The 18434-nt window shown below is 32.2% G+C and overlaps 2 protein-coding genes and 1 pseudogene across 2 annotated transcripts in view; 2 read left to right on the forward strand and 1 right to left on the reverse strand.

The window, feature by feature from the left end:
- The window catches only part of Unc-76 (fasciculation and elongation protein Unc-76), a 480336-nt gene that overhangs the window by 100928 nt on the left and 360974 nt on the right, over nucleotides 1-18434 (reverse strand). The window lies entirely within an intron of this gene.
- On the forward strand, nucleotides 9603-10879 carry LOC138698755 (NADH-ubiquinone oxidoreductase chain 4-like; annotated as a pseudogene).
- On the forward strand, nucleotides 11047-12494 carry LOC138698024 (NADH-ubiquinone oxidoreductase chain 5-like; the record flags this gene model as incomplete). Its single annotated transcript, XM_069823702.1, is given in 1 exon segment — nucleotides 11047-12494. A coding segment is annotated over 1 exon segment (1233 nt), but the record flags the coding sequence as incomplete, so codon positions are not given.

The raw sequence follows: 18434 nt of genomic DNA on the forward strand, positions 1-18434 counted from the left end.
ATAATGTGAGATAACTTGGGTCGAACGAAATAGAATGCATTCATTCGTTGTTAACTTTCGGTGCGGTCTGTAGTGCACCCAAACACGGCAATCATCCGCCTCCACCTGGCGCCCATAAGGTACAAAAGCTCAGCTATTTCTACAGAATCCTCCCCTGTACGCGGCAAGCGGCAACCGAGCTGGCTTCAGCCTCTCTGCACCTAACAGAAGAAAGGCTCTTTGTACTCTGCGAAGAGTTGACAAAAAAATCCACCGTGTGGTTAAGAAATGTAATATGAGTTACAGTTTCAAGTTTAATATAATAGTCTTTCATCTACAGAAGTTAAACTCTAGTTAGCCGGTTCAGTGATCACGGTTCAAGCTTCATAGTCTTTCACCAACTAAAACTCTGGTCAGACGTTTCTTTTAATAACTTCCCATCGTATTACGAAGCTCTTCATGTTTGAGATTCTTTAATCTATTTCAATTTTCCAACTAAATTACGAAATAAAATTTTATAAAAACAAATGGCATCTATTCAATGCTGATTTATGGTTATTAGAATAAAATTCGACATTCAACAGATGTCATAAAAGAAACGCTAAAACAATAATTAAGATTTCAAGAATAAGTACTGAATATACTTTAAGAACTAAGATAATGCAATGGCAGCATCAAAAAGACGTCTGGACATGTTCATCAGAGGAGAAGAAGACCGTAGAGCAGCTCAGAAAGTTGTTTTACATATAGTATGGGCAGATGATTTATAAGATTTTCTTTCAGATCGGAATATTAATAATAATAATGTTGATTATCACAATAGTGACGTTGCCAATATTCATCTGTTTAGTATCTCGTTATGGTATAGAATTCTTTACAACTACTAGAAAGGTCATAACTATAAATCTCACCATGTTAAATGAAAACCGGTACGTAATGACTAGTGTACGGATTTTTAGATCGTTAAAATGTAATTTTAGATGCCTAAAATAGGCTTAAAATGTAGGAAATAGTCTCTAAAGAATTGGAAATAGGTTCTAACAAAAAATAATGTTTTCTTTAAAAAAAAATGTTCCAAATCATCAGGAATTCACTTCTAGAACTTTATAATTTTAAATGCTTATACACCGTTACTACTAAAAGTACAAGAACAACAAATATCTAACTAGTTATACATAAACTAAACCATTAAATGTGAAAAATAAGCTTTAGACATGAATTCAGTACACAAACAAGTCAAATATAATCAATTTTTACCAAGCCTTATCCGTTAATATCCATAATTAGCTTCACAATAAATTACCAATACTTTTCCTAAATTTTAAACTAAAAAGCAATGCCATTTGTCAGTCAACACAAATTTGTATGCTGAAAATGAATCCTCCATATCCACTGAAGTAATAGGAGCGTACTTCAATTTTGACGCTAGTTGGACAGGAATGTTACATTGTAAATCCGTGTTCTTCCCTGCTAGGATATCTGAAGCAGTACGTGGTCCTTCAGTCCTACATTTTTCTGCAGAACTTGCTCCAGTTTATCCCGTACTTTATTTCCAATAGAACCAGGAACAGATTTCGAATTTAAATACAAATTTTCAAAATAAGAATGGGTGTTTCGACCTATTAGAGATAAAACACACTTAATAGGCCAAAATAGGCTTCGTCGTCAAAATAGGCATTTCAGGTGCTATTAAAATACCAATTTTAGGTATAGTTTTATACGAAATGTGTACTTGCAAGTTTTTATGAACTTATCTTTTAAGGATTAAAATAGGTTTTTACCTAAAATCCGAAGTCTAGTAATGACTTACTTCAATATTTGCTTCAATCACTCTCGCTCTCTCTCGCTCTCTCTCTCTCTCTCTCTCTCACAAAAAAAAAAAAAAAGAACACAGACACACACACACACGCACGAATATACAGAGTGAATCCTAAGTAATATAATTAAATTCAGAGGGTTCTTCTTTGAGATATTTCAAACAGAAAAAGTTCAATACAATCTTGCTCGTTTTTGCTTCCTTTTCGAGATAAACATTTTATTATATGAAACATTTCAAAGTGTGTTTTGGGAGAGCCATTGATTTTATTCCCTATGCTCAGCCAGTTTAAGAAGAGCAGTGTATTATGATAATAAATTACCGAAAGAATTTTAGTTTTGCCCTTAAAATGTGCAGAAATTTGATCCGATCAAATGTAACAATGTAAAATTCCTTTGCAGAATGAAAAGTTACATTTGTTCGGATCAAATTTCTACACATTTAAAAGACAAAACTAAAATTTTTTTGAGGATTTATTATCATAATACACTGTTCTCTTAAACTGACTGAGCATATTGGGATTTAAATCAATAGCTTTCCCAAAACACGCTATGAAATGTTTCATATAAAACAATTCTTACCTCGAAAAGGAAGCAAAGACGAGCAAAATTGTATAAACTTTTTTTGTTTGAAATATCTCAAAGAATAACCCCCTGAAATTAATAACGTTACTTACTCTTCACTCTGCATATCCGACTGGACAGGTGGTCTTCCGTCGGCACTTTTCGCAGTTGATACGTGAAGAATGAAGATAAAAAGAGAAAAAAAATAACCAAAATGAAGCAAAAAGAAGAAGAGAGAAATAAAAGAGAAGACGTGGAGGAAAAAGAAGAAAAAATGAAGAAAAGATCTGAAGAAAATAAATGAGTAGCATATGAAGAGAAATAAGAGAAAGGGAAACACAAAGAACAGAGGAGAGGACAGGAGAGGAGACCAGAAAGCGGAGAAAAAGGGAGAGAGAGCCCCCCCCCTCTCGTTGGAGCGCTGGAAAGAAGAGAGGAGAAGGGAGGGAAGGAGGTGCAGAGAGGAGAAAAGAGGGGCGAGGAGAGCCCGAAAACACTTCGCCAGACTATCAAGTTAAAATTCAAATAATGTTGTGAAATTATTTTACAATTTTACAGGGTTCGGATCACAAAATTGACCGTGAAGTGGATTTTGAGGAAACATAAAGTAGGACACCACTGCAGTTACTTGATGTTTCCGGTTCATGATAATGAAAAAGTCTTTGCTTTGTTCTGTGTACGTGTCTTTGAACTCAACTTAGCAAGAAATATAATTTCATGAGTTTCCTGTTCCATTGTTCCCAGATGCTCTACATGATCTGAAAAAGACGTAGTGTTTCCTTGTACAAAGAACGGCAGCTCATTTTATACGATCCCTGTAAATCTAGTGCTTGTATGTCCTTCGTGACCGTGAAAATGGAGAACAGCCGGACACATTTACATTTGCGCTTAAATTTTATAGCCGTGTTACGTAGTTTCTTCGAATTCTTATTTCACCTAACAATAATACAATTTTTCGTTGATGGTAAAAGATACGACAGTGAATGCTACGGCGCGGCTTTTATTCTGTGTGAAAATCATGATCATGATTTCGAATCTCGTCTAAGTCACTCATATTTATTCGTTATTTGTGTAGGTTTGTCATGCTGACCCCACGTCAAGAAGAAAGCTGAGCTACAAACTGAGGTTATGATCAAGTGCTGAAGCACCAACAAACATTATTTGTTAGATAAAGATCAATTCGAGAAATAATTTGTTAAGCTATTACTTCGGACATGTCACTTATCTGGTATTTGCTTTATGTTTTATACATACAGTGTATCAATGTCATTAAAAAAAATGTTCTGATTATTTGTCCGAACGAATTTAATCGTAAATATAAAACACACATAATGGATGTTTCCACTGAAATGTCCAAATTTTATCATATTAGCTGGAAGTTATCAAGGTATGAACGCTTCATTGACACATAATGTTCTACGAAACATAAATAAGAAACACTAATAAATAATCAGTTCATTTCCACATGTGCTCATTTGGTACTGATAAGCTGCTTAACTACATCGACCCAGATCCTAACTCATTGTCATTATCACTATGAAATGGAGCGATTTATTCAACATTACGTTCATCTGATTCCATGCCGTTGGATTTCTCTTAGTAGGGCCAATTCAAGGACAATGTACTGAAAATGGGATCTAGGAAAAAGTGCATGCAGATTGGTTATTGTATCATACATGAAATCTATTTTTACTATAGTAAGATTTGTTGCAGGACAACTGTGTATCAATCCACAGCTCTGGAGTAACGATTAGCGCGCCTGACCGTGAAACAAGGGGGCCCAGGTTCAAATCCTGGTTGGAACAAGTTACCTGGTTGAGGTTTTGTCCCCGAGGTTTTCCCTCAACCTATGAAGAGCAAATTTCTTGCCCTATGCGGACTGGATTAAGCGTTCATTCCGCATCGCTGGTCCAAAGCATGTATTAGGCTACGTGACTACGGTGCGGGGCAAGATTTTTTTGTACTTCAGCATTATAAACAGTCCTTTTTTTTTCCTTTGCTAAGTTTATTTTTACATCTGTGGTCATATCGCATACATAGAATCTGTAGGTATAAAAGAAGGCCGTTTTTACTGTTGTTGAGTTCCCGTTTCTATTGTGTGTTGTAGAAGCTCGTGTTCATGTAGCTAACTGATTTTAGATTTTGATTAATGTTTATATTGGTGATTAAGGCGGTGGTGAATCATGGCATGTAAATTTCCAATCCGGTATTTGCCTTTGCGACTGAGGGAAACCATGAAAAACCCTAGTCGGATTGGTCGCCCACGGGGTTTGAACCCGAGACCTCCCGAATGCGAGTCTCAAACGCTAACCTCTGCGCCAACTCGCCCGGTCAAACAGTCTTTATCGCTTCGCTCGTTTCCTAAAAACTGACTCGTGCCATTATGAACCTGTTTCATAATGTACTATTAATATATACTGTGTATTTCCTCACAACATGATAAAATTCACACTTTCAAGTGACATACATGTTTGGGCCTACACTACATACTCTCATACTTTCTGATGGGAATGCTACAATACTCCTATATACATTTTATTTATCCAGATTTTTAAATCCTTCCTTGTAGTGATACAATCATTTACTATTCTTTGCATTAGAAGAAATTAAATCAGTATGGAAACTGTAATACATATTGCCAACAAATAATTTTATTGTAGGAATGTGAAGTTATATCAGAGGTTTAAATCATTATGCCATCATAGTTTAATCGCACAGTACCGTAAAATGAGTGTCAAAAATCAACTGTTAAGTCCGAGACAAGATATGGTAAACATATGTGGGCTTAACGTGTCATTTTAATAAGCAGTACAATAGTCTAAAATCGTACTTGTTAGGAGTTGAAATCCAGTGGTTGATTGCCTCATGCTATGGGCGCAGTCTGACACCTCCACAGTTGAGATCGAGCATCCATACATGGAGCCAGTGGCGATGCGTCAATAAGAGCACAAGAGCACGTGAACACCTTCTTTCCATTAATGCACGACTAGTTTTACTATTTGATACCGTATTGACGTAGTGGGGATGTATAATATCAGAATCGAGTATTTTAAACTTCCCGCATCTTGCATAAACTTCTTATGTAAACTTGGCAACATCCGTTCACGTACATGCCGTGCTCTTTTCGAGATGGTTACAGGCAACGAGTTAGAAAGAGAACTCTTTCTATCTCGTTGGTTACAGGAATTTCACGCATGCGCGGGAGAAAATTGTCTTTAGCTGGCCGCTTATGACTCGTCAAGAGCACAAAGCGTTAAGTGAACATGATGAGTATTTATCCTACAGATGTCAGGTCCATCGATGCCTATCGTTCACGTGCTATATCTCGAGAAGGAAATTTAATAGCCTGTAGATGTCAGCATCTGACTGTAGAAACGTTTACTTATGTGGATGTGTGTAAAGTGCTGCTACGAGAGTGTAGTTTGTGAATTACTATACTTCAGTGTCGGCATAATAGCATAGTTTGGCTTTCAAACATGTGCTGGCTGACTGTGGTGGTGGTATGAATTTAAGTATCTGTATGTCAGTTATTAAAATATTTAAGAATAATATTTACTGGCATGTATTTATAGTAATCTATGCGAATGGGATTACAGTACTGTTATAGGCTATAGTGTATCAGTGTGTTGTGAATCAAAATATATTACTGAACACACGCTTTTGTAAATAACGAGACTGTGGTATGTATTCATTTTTAACAAACGTAAACAATGAACTCTGTTCAAGTAATTTTGAACAGTAAAGAACTGGGTAAACTGGCTTACCAAGAAAAATTGGAAATAAAAAGACGAGTTTCATCATCATCATCATCATCATTATTATTATTAGTATTATTATTGTTATTATTATTATTATTATTATTATTATTATTATTATTATTATATGTTGTTTTGAATTTATATACGGTTTTTTCGATAGTGAAACATTGGAATCATGACATTTCATATTAGACTAAACGTACAATTTCAAATTCTCTTCGATTTTGGAACCACAAAATTGTGAACACACATAATATTTTATCACGAGCCGCCACTGCATGGAGCACATATTTACAGGGTAGTGACCTCATGGCTGGTACTGTTACAGTCAACATTTTAATAAATAAACTATAAAAATAAATAAAACAAGTAAATACGGTTGGGAGGATGAATAGATGATTGATTAATTGAATAAGCGAAGAATTAAAATAAGAGGTACAAGTGATTCTTGCGTCTTTGCAAAGAGATATGGAAATGATCGAAATAGCACTCTGAATTCCATGCATGTTACGACCACCTGGGTAAGTTAAACATGAACTTAAAAATATCAAATAAGGAGACTTGACTCTACTGGTATAACAGGAGATTTCTAAGGTGGGTTGCGGGATTTCCTTTTTTAGCTAATTATTTATGTTATTATTTTGCTCCTGTTTTTAGATTATTTCTATCTTTATTGGTATGATTTATAATTCCATATTTTACTGGTTTTATTTCTTTTGAATTGGGTTTATTGTTCTTTTTTTGTTGTACTAGTTTAGGTGTATACACTGTTATAATTGCAGGTTGATCATCTAATTCTAATTATGCATTGTTGGGGGGATTGCGTGCTGTTGCTCAGACAATTTCTTATGAGGTTAGATTGGCTTTAATTTTGTTATCTTTTGTATTTTTAGTGGGTAGTTATAATTTAATAATGTTTTATGATTTTCAAGTTTATATTTGAATAATTTTTTTTACATTTCCTTTATCAATAGTTTGATTTACTTCATGTTTGGCTGAAACCAACCGTACTCCTTTTGATTTTGCTGAGGGTGAATCAGAGTCGGTTTCAGGTTTTAATGTTGAATATAGAAGAGGCGGTTTTGCATTAATTTTTTTAGCTGAATATGCCAGTATTTTATTTATGGGAATATTATTTTGTATTATTTTTTTGGGTAGTGATATTAATTCTATATTCTTTTATTTTAGGCTTTCCTTTCTTTCTTTTATCTTTATTTGAGTTCGTGGTACTATACCTCGTTTTCGTTATGATAAGTTAATATATTTGGCTTGGAAGGGATTTTTACCCTTATCATTAAATTATTTATTATTTTTTTTGGGTATTAGGATTTATTTATTTTTATTGTTGGTTTAAGTGTATTAATTTAAGTAAAGTTAATAGAAGATTTTAACTTCTTTCTTATGCTTTCAAAACATATACTTTTCTTTAAAGCTTTTTAACTTTAATTATTTAATTTGTCTCAAAATTTTGTTATTATAGGGTGAATAATTTAGTATAAGAAATATAAAATTGTTAAGATTTGCCCAGTAATAATATAAGGGTCTTCTACTGGACGTGCTCCAATTCATGTTAGTAAGATTACAATATTTGTTATTAATCAAAATATAATCTGATTAATAGGATAAAATTGTATACCTCGGAAATTTGAATTATATAAGGGTATGATAAACAAGATTGCGATTGATATTACTAAGGCAATTACACCTCCTAATTTGTTTGGGATTGATCGTAGAATTGCATATGCAAATAGGAAATATCATTCAGGTTGAATATGGACTGGGGTAACTAATGGGTTAGCTGGAGTAAAGTTATCTGGATCTCCTAGAATATATGGTTCCTTTAGTGATAATATCGTTAATAATATAATTAGAATTAGAAATCCTACAACATCTTTAATTGTAAAATAAGGATGAAATGGAATTTTATCAATATTTCTATTTAATCCTGTAGGGTTATTTGATCCTGTTTGATGTAGGAATAGTAAATGTACTATTACAGCTGCTATTACAATAAATGGGAGTAGGAAATGGAATGTGAAGAATCGATTAAGGGTTGCATTATCTACTGCAAAACCGCCTCATACTCATTGTACTAAATCAATACCTAAGTATGGGATTGCTGATAAAAGATTTGTAATTACAGTTGCTCCTCAGAATGATATTTGGCCTCATGGTAGAACATAACCTATAAAAGCTGTTGCTATTGTTAGGAATAAAATGATTACACCTACTGATCAGGTATGTAAGAATTTATATGATCCATAATATATTCCTCGTCCAATATGTAAATAAATGCAAATAAAGAATATAGATGCTCCATTTGCATGTAAAGTTCGTAATAGTCAACCATAATTTACATCACGGTAAATGTGAGCAGTTCTTGAAAAAGCTATTTCAATATTAGGACAATAATGTATTGCCAAAAATAATCCTGTAGCAGTTTGTATTACTAAACATAATCCTAATAATGAACCAAAGTTTCATCATGTTCTGATATTAGATGGTGTTGGTAAATCAATTAGGGCATTATTAGCAATTTTAAATAGGGGGTGTCTAATTCGTATAGGTTTATTCATTAATTTATTTGGCGTAAGGGTCCTTTTGAAATATTCGTAATTTTTACTACTACGATTAATGTTAAGAATAAATAAGAAGCAAGTATAATAGTGATTAAATTTGTTGGTTGATTATATAATTTTATTAGTGATCTCATAATTTCATTTTGCTTATTATAAATATTTTCGTGAATTATAAGTTCTATATTGTTGATTATTAGATCTATATTAATAATTAGTGATGATACAAATATAATAATGATTATGCTTATTAATATTTTTATTGATATATAAAATATTTCATTTGAGGCTAATCTTGTTACGTAAATAAATAATACTAATATTCCTCCTAGGAAGATTAAAAATAGAATATATGAAAATCAAAATCTTTGTGCTAGTAAACCTCTTATTATACATACAATAATTGTTTGAATTAATAATAAGAGTCCTATTGCCAATGGATGTCTTATTTGCGTGAAAAGTATTCTTGCAGTTAATATTATAATTATAATATTTTTAATGTCAGAAAATAGTTTATTTAAAATATTAGTTTTGGGGATTAATGAAAAGATTTATCTTTTTTCTGAAGTTTTAAAAGGTATATCTTATTTTTGGTTTACAAGACCAATATTTTTGTTAAATTATTAAAACTAATGAAAATTATCTTTTTTTCTATTGTATTTTTTTGTGGTATTTGGGTTTTTTCTTCTAATCGTAAACATTTACTTGTTACCTTATCAAGTTTAGAATTTATTGTCTTAATTTTATTTTCAATATTATATATTTATTTAAATGCTTTTAATTATGAATTGTTTTTTAGAATAATTTTTTTAACATTTTCTGTTTGTGAAGGTGCTTTAGGTTTATCTATTTTAGTTTCTATAATTCGTAGTTATGGTAATGATTATTTCCAATCATATGTTATGTTGCAATGTTAAGGTTTTTAATATATTTAATTTTTTTGATCCCTTTATGTTTGTTGAATAGTTCTTGATGAATAATTCAATCATTAATATTTCTTCTATGTTTTTTATTTATATTTTCTATACCTGGTTTATTTTGTTGGGGTAATTTAGGGTACTTATTTGGTGGGGATTTAATTTCCTTTGGTCTAATTTTATTAAGATTGTGAATTTGTGTATTAATAATTATAGCGAGAGAATCTATTTTTCGCTATAATTATTATAGAAATTTTTTTTATTTATTGTTCTTATTTTAGTAATTATACTTTATTGTACGTTTGGAAGATTAAAAATGTTTTAATTTTATTTATTTTTTGAGGGTAGCCTTATTCCAACCCTTTTTTTGATTTTGGGTTGGGGTTATCAGCCTGAACGACTTCAGGCTGGTATTTATTTATTATTTTATACTTTGTTGGTTGGTATATTTTATATTTATAATTTTTTAGGTTTATTATATATTCCTTTATTAATAAATGATTTTTATGTTAATAATCTATTTTATTTATGTATAATTATAGCATTTTTGGTTAAGATGCCTATATTTTTAGTTCATTTATGATTACCTAGGGCTCATGTAGAAGCACCTGTTTCGGGTTCAATAATTTTGGCTGGGGTACTATTAAAGTTGGGAGGATACGGTTTATTGCGTGTATTTGTAATTTTAGTTAATTTTTCTGTATTTAATTATATTTGAATTTCTATTAGATTGGTTGGTGGTGTAATTGTTAGATTAATTTGTATGCGTCAAACAGATTTAAAGTCATTAATTGCTTATTCTTCTGTAGCTCACATAGGAATAGCTATTGGGGGTTTAATGACTTTAAATTATTGGGGATTTTGTGGATCATACATTTTAATAATTGCTCATGGTTTATGTTCTTCTGGTTTATTTTGTTTAGCTAATATTTCTTATGAGCGTTTAAGTAGACGAAGATTATTAATTAATAAGGGTTTAATAGGATTTATACCAAGAATAACTATGTGGTGATTTTTATTAAGATCTTGTAATATAGCTGCCCCACCTTCATTAAATTTACTTGGTGAAGTAAGATTATTAAATAGCTTGGTAGGTTGATCATGATTAACTATATACACTTTAATATTTTTATCTTTTTTTAGTGCTGGAATATATTATTCTGGTATTTATTCTTGTTCTTTAGGTTATTCTCGTGAATATTTACTTTTATTTTTGCATTGATTTCCATTAAATATATTGATTTTGAATAGTGATGTTGTTGCATTTTGAGTATAAACTACTTAAGTAGTTTAATATAATAAAATATTGATTTGTGGTGTCAGTGATATAATTTATTTATCTTAGGTTATGATATATATATATCAATTTGTTTTATTAGATTTGTATTTTTATTTATTTTTAGAATTATTTTGATTTTTATGGGTTTTTACTTTGTTATTAATAATATAATTTATTTTATTGAATGGGATATTATCAGCTTTAATTCTGGATCTGTTGTTATGACTTTTTTATTTGATTGAATATCTTTATTATTTATAGGTTTTGTTTTTTTTATTTCTTCTTTAGTTATTTTATATAGAGATGATTATATAAATGGTGATATGAATATTAATCGATTTATTTTATTAGTTCTAATGTTTGTAATATCTATAATATTTCTAATTATTAGACCTAATATAATTAGAATCTTGTTGGGATGGGATGGTTTAGGTTTAGTTTCCTACTGTTTAGTTATTTATTACCAAAATGTTAGGTCTTATAATGCAGGAATAATTACTGCATTATCTAATCGGATTGGGGATGTTTGTTTATTAATAGCTATTTCGTGAATATTAAATTTTGGAAGATGAAATTATATTTATTATTTGGAATTATTAAAGGGTAGTTTTGAAATGGAGATTATCTCCTTTCTTGTAGTTGTGGCAGCTATAACTAGGAGAGCTCAAATTCCGTTTTCTTCTTGACTTCCTGCTGCTATAGCTGCTCCTACTCCGGTATCTGCTTTAGTTCATTCTTCAACATTGGTTACTGCGGGTGTTTTTTTATTAATTCGTTTTAGAGCTACTTTTAGTGATTGATTAAATATTTTTATTTTACTTATTTCTGGTTTAACAATATTTATAGCTGGTTTAGGGGCAAATTTTGAATATGATTTGAAGAAAATTATTGCTTTATCTACTTTAAGACAGTTGGGTTTAATAATAAGTATTTTGTCTATAGGATTTTCTGTTTTAGCTTTTTTTCATTTATTAACACATGCATTATTTAAGGCATTATTATTTATATGTGCTGGTATAGTAATTCATGTTATAAAGGATTCTCAAGATATTCGTTTTATAGGTAATTTGTCCTTTCAATTACCTATAACTTCAGTTTGTCTGTGTATTTCTAATCTTGCTTTATGTGGTATACCATTTTTGGCTGGATTTTATTCAAGGGATTTAATTTTGGAAATAGTATCTTTAAGATATATAAATATTTTTTTTTTTTTATTTTATTTTTCTACAGGTTTAACTGTTTGTTATTCTTTTCGTTTATTTTATTATACTTTGTGTGGTGATTTTAATATATTAAGTATATATAATATAGGTGAGTATAGATTTAATATAATTAAGGGAATATTAGGTTTACTAATTATAGCTATTATAGGTGGTAGTTTTCTTAGTTGAATTATTTTTCCTACTCCTTTATTAATTTGTTTACCTTTTTATTTGAAAACTTTAGTGTTGTTAGTCAGTTTTTTAGGTGGTTGATTTGGGTATGAAATTTCTAAAATTAATATTGGTAATAAGTTATTATCTATTAAATTTTATTTATATTCAAGATTTATAGGTTCTATATGATTTATACCATATATTTCTACTTATGGTATATCTAATATACCTTATATATATATATATATATATATATATATATATATATATATATATATATGAGAGAGAGAGATATGGTTGGATATGTGGAGAGTAGGACAAACCCACTTTCGCCACTCATATGGATGCAATGTATTACCTTCAAATTCTTACGTTGGCGAGATAACATTGACCCATTGTGCACTCTAACCTTATGCGATGGTCCAAGTCCGACAGGTGTCAATCTCATGCTGACAGTTGGACGATCCTATCTCAGCCCTGACAAGAGCCAGGTCCATCCCCAGACGAGTACCTGAGAAGCTCCAATTCGGAGTCCCAAGCACTTCTTATATCAGCATCGGGAACCGTAATATTTCCAAATCTTCACCGCAGCTTATTTTTAACTATTGCAGATAACAGATGAAATGACGGAAAGGTGGAGAGTGTTGATGGAATGATAGAGGGAAACGGGAATATCCCGAGAAAAACACTCTGCAACGTCTGCTTTGTCCACCACAAATTCCATCACGACCTGGTCGGGAATCGGACCCAGTCCACCTGGATGGTGCTAGTGCTTGAGCCACAGATGCGGTCAGCTAAATCGGAGGTTTTTAAATTTAAATTTAAATGTACTTTACTAAATTTGCAATTTATTACTCTGGCATTTCTCTGCACTCAAATTATGCCTTCGTTCCTTCTATTCACTCTCTTCTTCCGCTCTTCTCTATCAAAAATTAAATTTTCGATTTCAATTTCATAAAAATGAACTAAACCACAAAGATTATTCCATTCCAGTAGATCTATCCTTCTTTTAACTATTTCTTCCTCTCTTCTATTTTTAAATGGTTATTTAACGACGCTGTATCAACTATTAGGTTATTTAGCGTCAATGAGATTGGTGACAGCGAGATGGTATTTGGCGAGATGAGGCCGAGGATTTGCATTCACCCCGGAAAAAACCCAACCAGGTAATCCGCCCAAGCGGGAATCGAACCCGTGCCCGAGCGCAACTTCAGACCGTCAGGCAAACGCCTTAACCGACTGACATCTCTTCTATGTTCCCGTCTCTGGTCGGGGAACACTAAATTCATCGTTTTCTTTTTTAAATCCAAATACAGTACTAGAACTCTTCTCACGTGGATATCAATCATATATAGTCCGAATCTCAATATTTAATACTCTAAGGGTGAAACCTAAACATTCCCTCCATATGCTAGTGAATTATAACGATTTTCTAGTTTTTAGGTTGAATTTTCCTTTGCCAACTTTGTTTCGAATTTCGGTACTCACAAATAGTACAACTGGCAGTTACTTTTTAACTATTATGTTGATAACAACGTTTGCCTTTGAAAAAGCTGTCAGCGTCATGAAACGGAAGTTACTAGCGAATGGTATTTGAAACCTGAACGTAATTAATAAATAAACAGTACAAGTCGTATACGGTTTTCGGAGTTCGCACTAATCATTTCATGTGTTCGAACAATATAAATTTTTGAGTTAGGTCGTCTTGAATCATAAAGTGTTTAGTCAATTAATCAATGATTTTCGAGCTGCCAGACAAAATTCATATTAATAATCGATTAATAAATCAATAATATGTAAATAAAATATTATTATTGTTTAATTACATAGCATTGCGATTTTATCTGCTCTGGTGATGTCTGTGAACATTGAAAAGACGGCCATATTACTTTTTTAGGAACTAATATTACGTGAACCTCAATAATAGTCAAGGCCCAATTAAAATACTCAGCAATACAGAGCAACATGTTGACAATGGGTCTTCACCTATTCTACAGGAAAAATTGAAACTCCCAATCAGCGCTTTCACATGGCGTTAAATCTGCACCGTAACCTTTCCGTACGTCACGGACATTAGCGTAATTTTCCCCCTTTTTCTTCAAAATTTGGTGGTGAAAGACAGAGGGGGGGGGGAATTACGCGAGGGCTACAGAATATCGAGAATAGGCTCTTCACGGATAATACGGTATTAAACTATTCCTGTACTAATCAGATTAATGCTCACACACACACACACCCTCAATTTGAGTAATTATGGGCAGTTTTGAGACTTTTCTTTGTACTGCTGTGTGTCTGTTCTAATGCCAATAGTATGACCTTGACTAACCACGTAACATGGTGTTAAATTTCGCGCATAAAATATTCGCATCAAAATGAACTTATTATTAATCAGGCAATCAAAATAAACAGACATGACTATTTTACACTGCATTTCTCTCATCAGACAATATATCCAAATCAACGTCCGTGTCATCAGAGGAATCATCGGCCTTTTTTTCACTGGAAAAGGGATGGAGAATGATACTGGATTTTCCAAGCGTATTTTTAAAATGCTTGAAATTTAAAACAAAATTATGAAAAATATGTCCTAAAAATTTTGGAGGGGGGAGAATTACGCGAGTAAATATTGTTAATTAAATATTCTATCATCTTAAAAATTACATGATTGAAAGCATCAATTAACGCGCAGTTTTAAACCATAAAGTTAACACAGTGTTGCAGCTAGGACGTTGTTAGCAGATGACAAGACGTATGTCTGTCATACGTAGTTTCGCCTAAGTGAAAGGACAGGAAACGCATAAATCCTATACAACAAACCAGCCCAAAGGCAAGACGACACGAAGTCTAATCTTTAGAAAGCTGTCGCTGAGGGGATGTGCGAGATGAAAGGGACCAGCAAGGTTTGCAGCTGTACAAAATTATTCGTAGCATAGGTTGCACAACACAACAAGCCACTCCAAGTTAGTTCTCAGGAGAGTATTCATCAATTTGCGAAACAACTATTATAGACGTAGCATGGCATGATATGGTGCAAAACTGATCGGGGAGCGGGTAAATGGTTTAAACAAAAGTAGACTGAATGATCACTACTATAAAACATCATCTTTAAGATACAATACTAGATTATCTCTTACTAAGTTCAACATTTTTATGTAATTCTACGCATGTTTAATTAAGTCTACGATAAAATTAAGATTTTTTTAAAGAAATTGATTTTTTTTTATTTTCGTGTGCTTCTGGCTTAATATTTGTAAATGATCTGAGTTGGACCTTCGTTTTTGTTAATTTCATGTTTAATATTAATAACGCAATGAGGGATAGAAATTGGAGAGTAATTACACTACTCAACAAGGTTTTCATAACATGGACAAGAATAACTATTTTTATGTAATTTGTATGTCCTGATTACGAATATGGCATTGAAAAAGTGCTTACACGTCACATTTTTTCAGAAACTTATGTTTTTTAGTTAGCGAATCGTATAAAAATGTGTTAAAACCTAGCCACTTTGAAAGAGGTTCTTTTCTTTAACGTCGATCTTTTACACAATTATGTAGCACATCTGTTCTTTTAAGGTACCATTTGAAACATACTTTCACTTTTGTTGGTTAAGTAAGTGTTACCCTTAGCGATGGTTTATTGCTTTATTACCCTTATTATGCAGCTGCACGGAGGGTAACTCACATCTGGCTATAACTAAGGAAAAGGAGCAAATACAGTCGCTGTTGTATAGTTAAGACAAGAAATTAATAATTTAGCGATTAGTTCTGATTGTGGAAGTGTTGTGAGCGGTACTAGTTATTCTTTAATAGTGTTAAATGGATAGCAAACGTCGTTCCTGTAAAATTTTTCCAAATAGTTTCTGCTATGTTTGTGGGGAATTAACTTTGAAATCACAACGTCGATAAATAGCAGACAATGTAAAAAAGACATATTACTTGTATTCTGGCTATAAAGTGGGTGAACAAGACCAAAATTGGGCACCACACGTGTGTTGTGTAACATGTTATGTGAAGTTAACAGAGTGGTTGCGGGGGAAAAATAACATGTCTTTTGCTGTTCCAATGATTTGGCGACAGCCCACCAGTCATCTGGAAGATTTTTACTTCTGCATTATCAAACCACATGGATTTTCAAGGAAAACTAAAGATAAAATTGTGTATCCTAATTTCCCACCAGTCATATTACCCGTGCCACATTCTCCTGAACTTCCTATCCCTATCCCTCCGCTCAGTGGGGAAGATTATGTCATTCCAGAAGAACACGAACTATCAGAATCCTCAGACTACCCTTCAACTTCCGCTGATCCCACCTACATTTCCGAACATCATACAACACCACATCTGATACGACAGGCAGAACTTAATGACCTAGTTAGAGATTCAGGGCTTTCCAAGCAACTGTTAGGTTCTAGATTACAAGAATGGAACATTTTAGCAAAAGATACGAAGATTTCCGTGTTCAGAAAACGAAACGATAAACTGACTAGTTATTTTGTAATGGAAAATTCTGTTTCTGCCTACAAAAATGTGAATAGGCTTATGAATGAATTAGATATTCAATATAATTCAGAAGAATGGAGACTGTTCATCGATTCACCAAAACTAAGCTTAAAAGAGCAGTTTTATTCCACAATGGCAATACAAAACCTTCCTTCAGTGGCTCATTCAGTCACTATGAAAGAAAGTTATGAAAACATGTCACTAATATTGAATGCAGTAAATTGTAATGAACATCGCTTGGCAATTTGTGAAGATTTGAAAGTAATAGCTTTGTTGCTTGGTTTACAATAAGGGTTTACTAAGTTATGTTGTTTTTTATGTTTGTGGGACAGTCGAGCAACAACACAACATTATGTGGTGAAGAACTGGCCTATCACACAAGGTTACATTCCTGGTGAGCATAATATTAAATATCTTCCGCTAGTGCAACGTGAAAAAGTACTTCTTCCTCCACTGCATATAAAACTAGGGCTAATGAAAAATTTTGTGAAAGCTCTAGATAAGAGTGGATAAGCCTTTCAACACTTAAAGACTCTGTTCCCTAAAATCAGTGATGCTAAATTAAAAGAAGGCTTATTTGTCGGACCACAAATTAAAAAACTTTTTAAGGACAGCATTTTTGAGAAAAAACTTAACCCCAAGGTATTACCAGCATGGACATCTTTTACATCAAAGGGCTTTTAGGGAATCACAAGGCAGAAAATTATCGCCAATTAATGGAGATGTTACTAAGAAAAAAAAAATGACCTGCAGTATGTCACTGAAGATCCACTTCTTACATTCACATTAGGACTTCTTTCCTGAGAACTTGGGGACTGTAAGTGATGAGTAGGGAGAGCGATTTCACCAAGACATTGCTACAATGGAGCAACGGTATGAAGGAATATGGGATCCAGCGATGATGGGCGATTATTGCTAGTTTTTAAAAAGGGAAGATTCCAGTTCTCATAAGAGAAAAAAATGAAGTTTTTTATCTTTCTCTATTTTATTGCACGAGGAGTGGCTTTTATAAATCTTAATAGCTAATCAGTTATTGATGTATCAGTTTTATCATATCTAAGCTGTCCTTGGAAATTTTCACATAAAAAATGAGAACAAAATAATTTTTAATAGGTAAAAAAAAAATCCTGATTTTTCAACGTATCAAGTATGTATCTATAACACAAAAACGTGACATGTTACGAACTTTTCATTGTCATTTTCGTGTTCAGCGAATGCAAATTAATGTTATGGAAAAAAGTTCAAATTTGTTGAGTAGTGTTATTACTGTATCATTATAAAGACAGATTTCCATTGGTCATAGTGATTATGAGAATTAAAAACAAAAACAAATTTTCATCACCACCATGGGCTCTACCCCCATGCCCCCCAAGTGCCTTCATGGCATGTACGGGAATACCTTTACCTTTTACCATAAACTTTACAAAGTAGGCTTCAGATCACAAGTTTAGTGATCTGTAAAAAAAAAATCAATACGGGAATGTGACAATTATTCTAAGGAAAGAAAAAAAATATTTAATCAAATTTTAAAATTCTAAATACTTTTCCTCTGGATACATAACGAATAATCAATATTATATACTGTATTTAATGAATACTGGTGTGATTATAGTACAAATTATCTGTATCAGTATCTACGTGAAGATTAATAAATTTTTTGGTCCTACA

The sequence above is a fragment of the Periplaneta americana genome, chromosome 4, assembly GCF_040183065.1.
Source record: "Periplaneta americana isolate PAMFEO1 chromosome 4, P.americana_PAMFEO1_priV1, whole genome shotgun sequence".
In the NCBI taxonomy this organism is placed as follows: Eukaryota; Metazoa; Arthropoda; class Insecta; order Blattodea; family Blattidae; genus Periplaneta; species Periplaneta americana.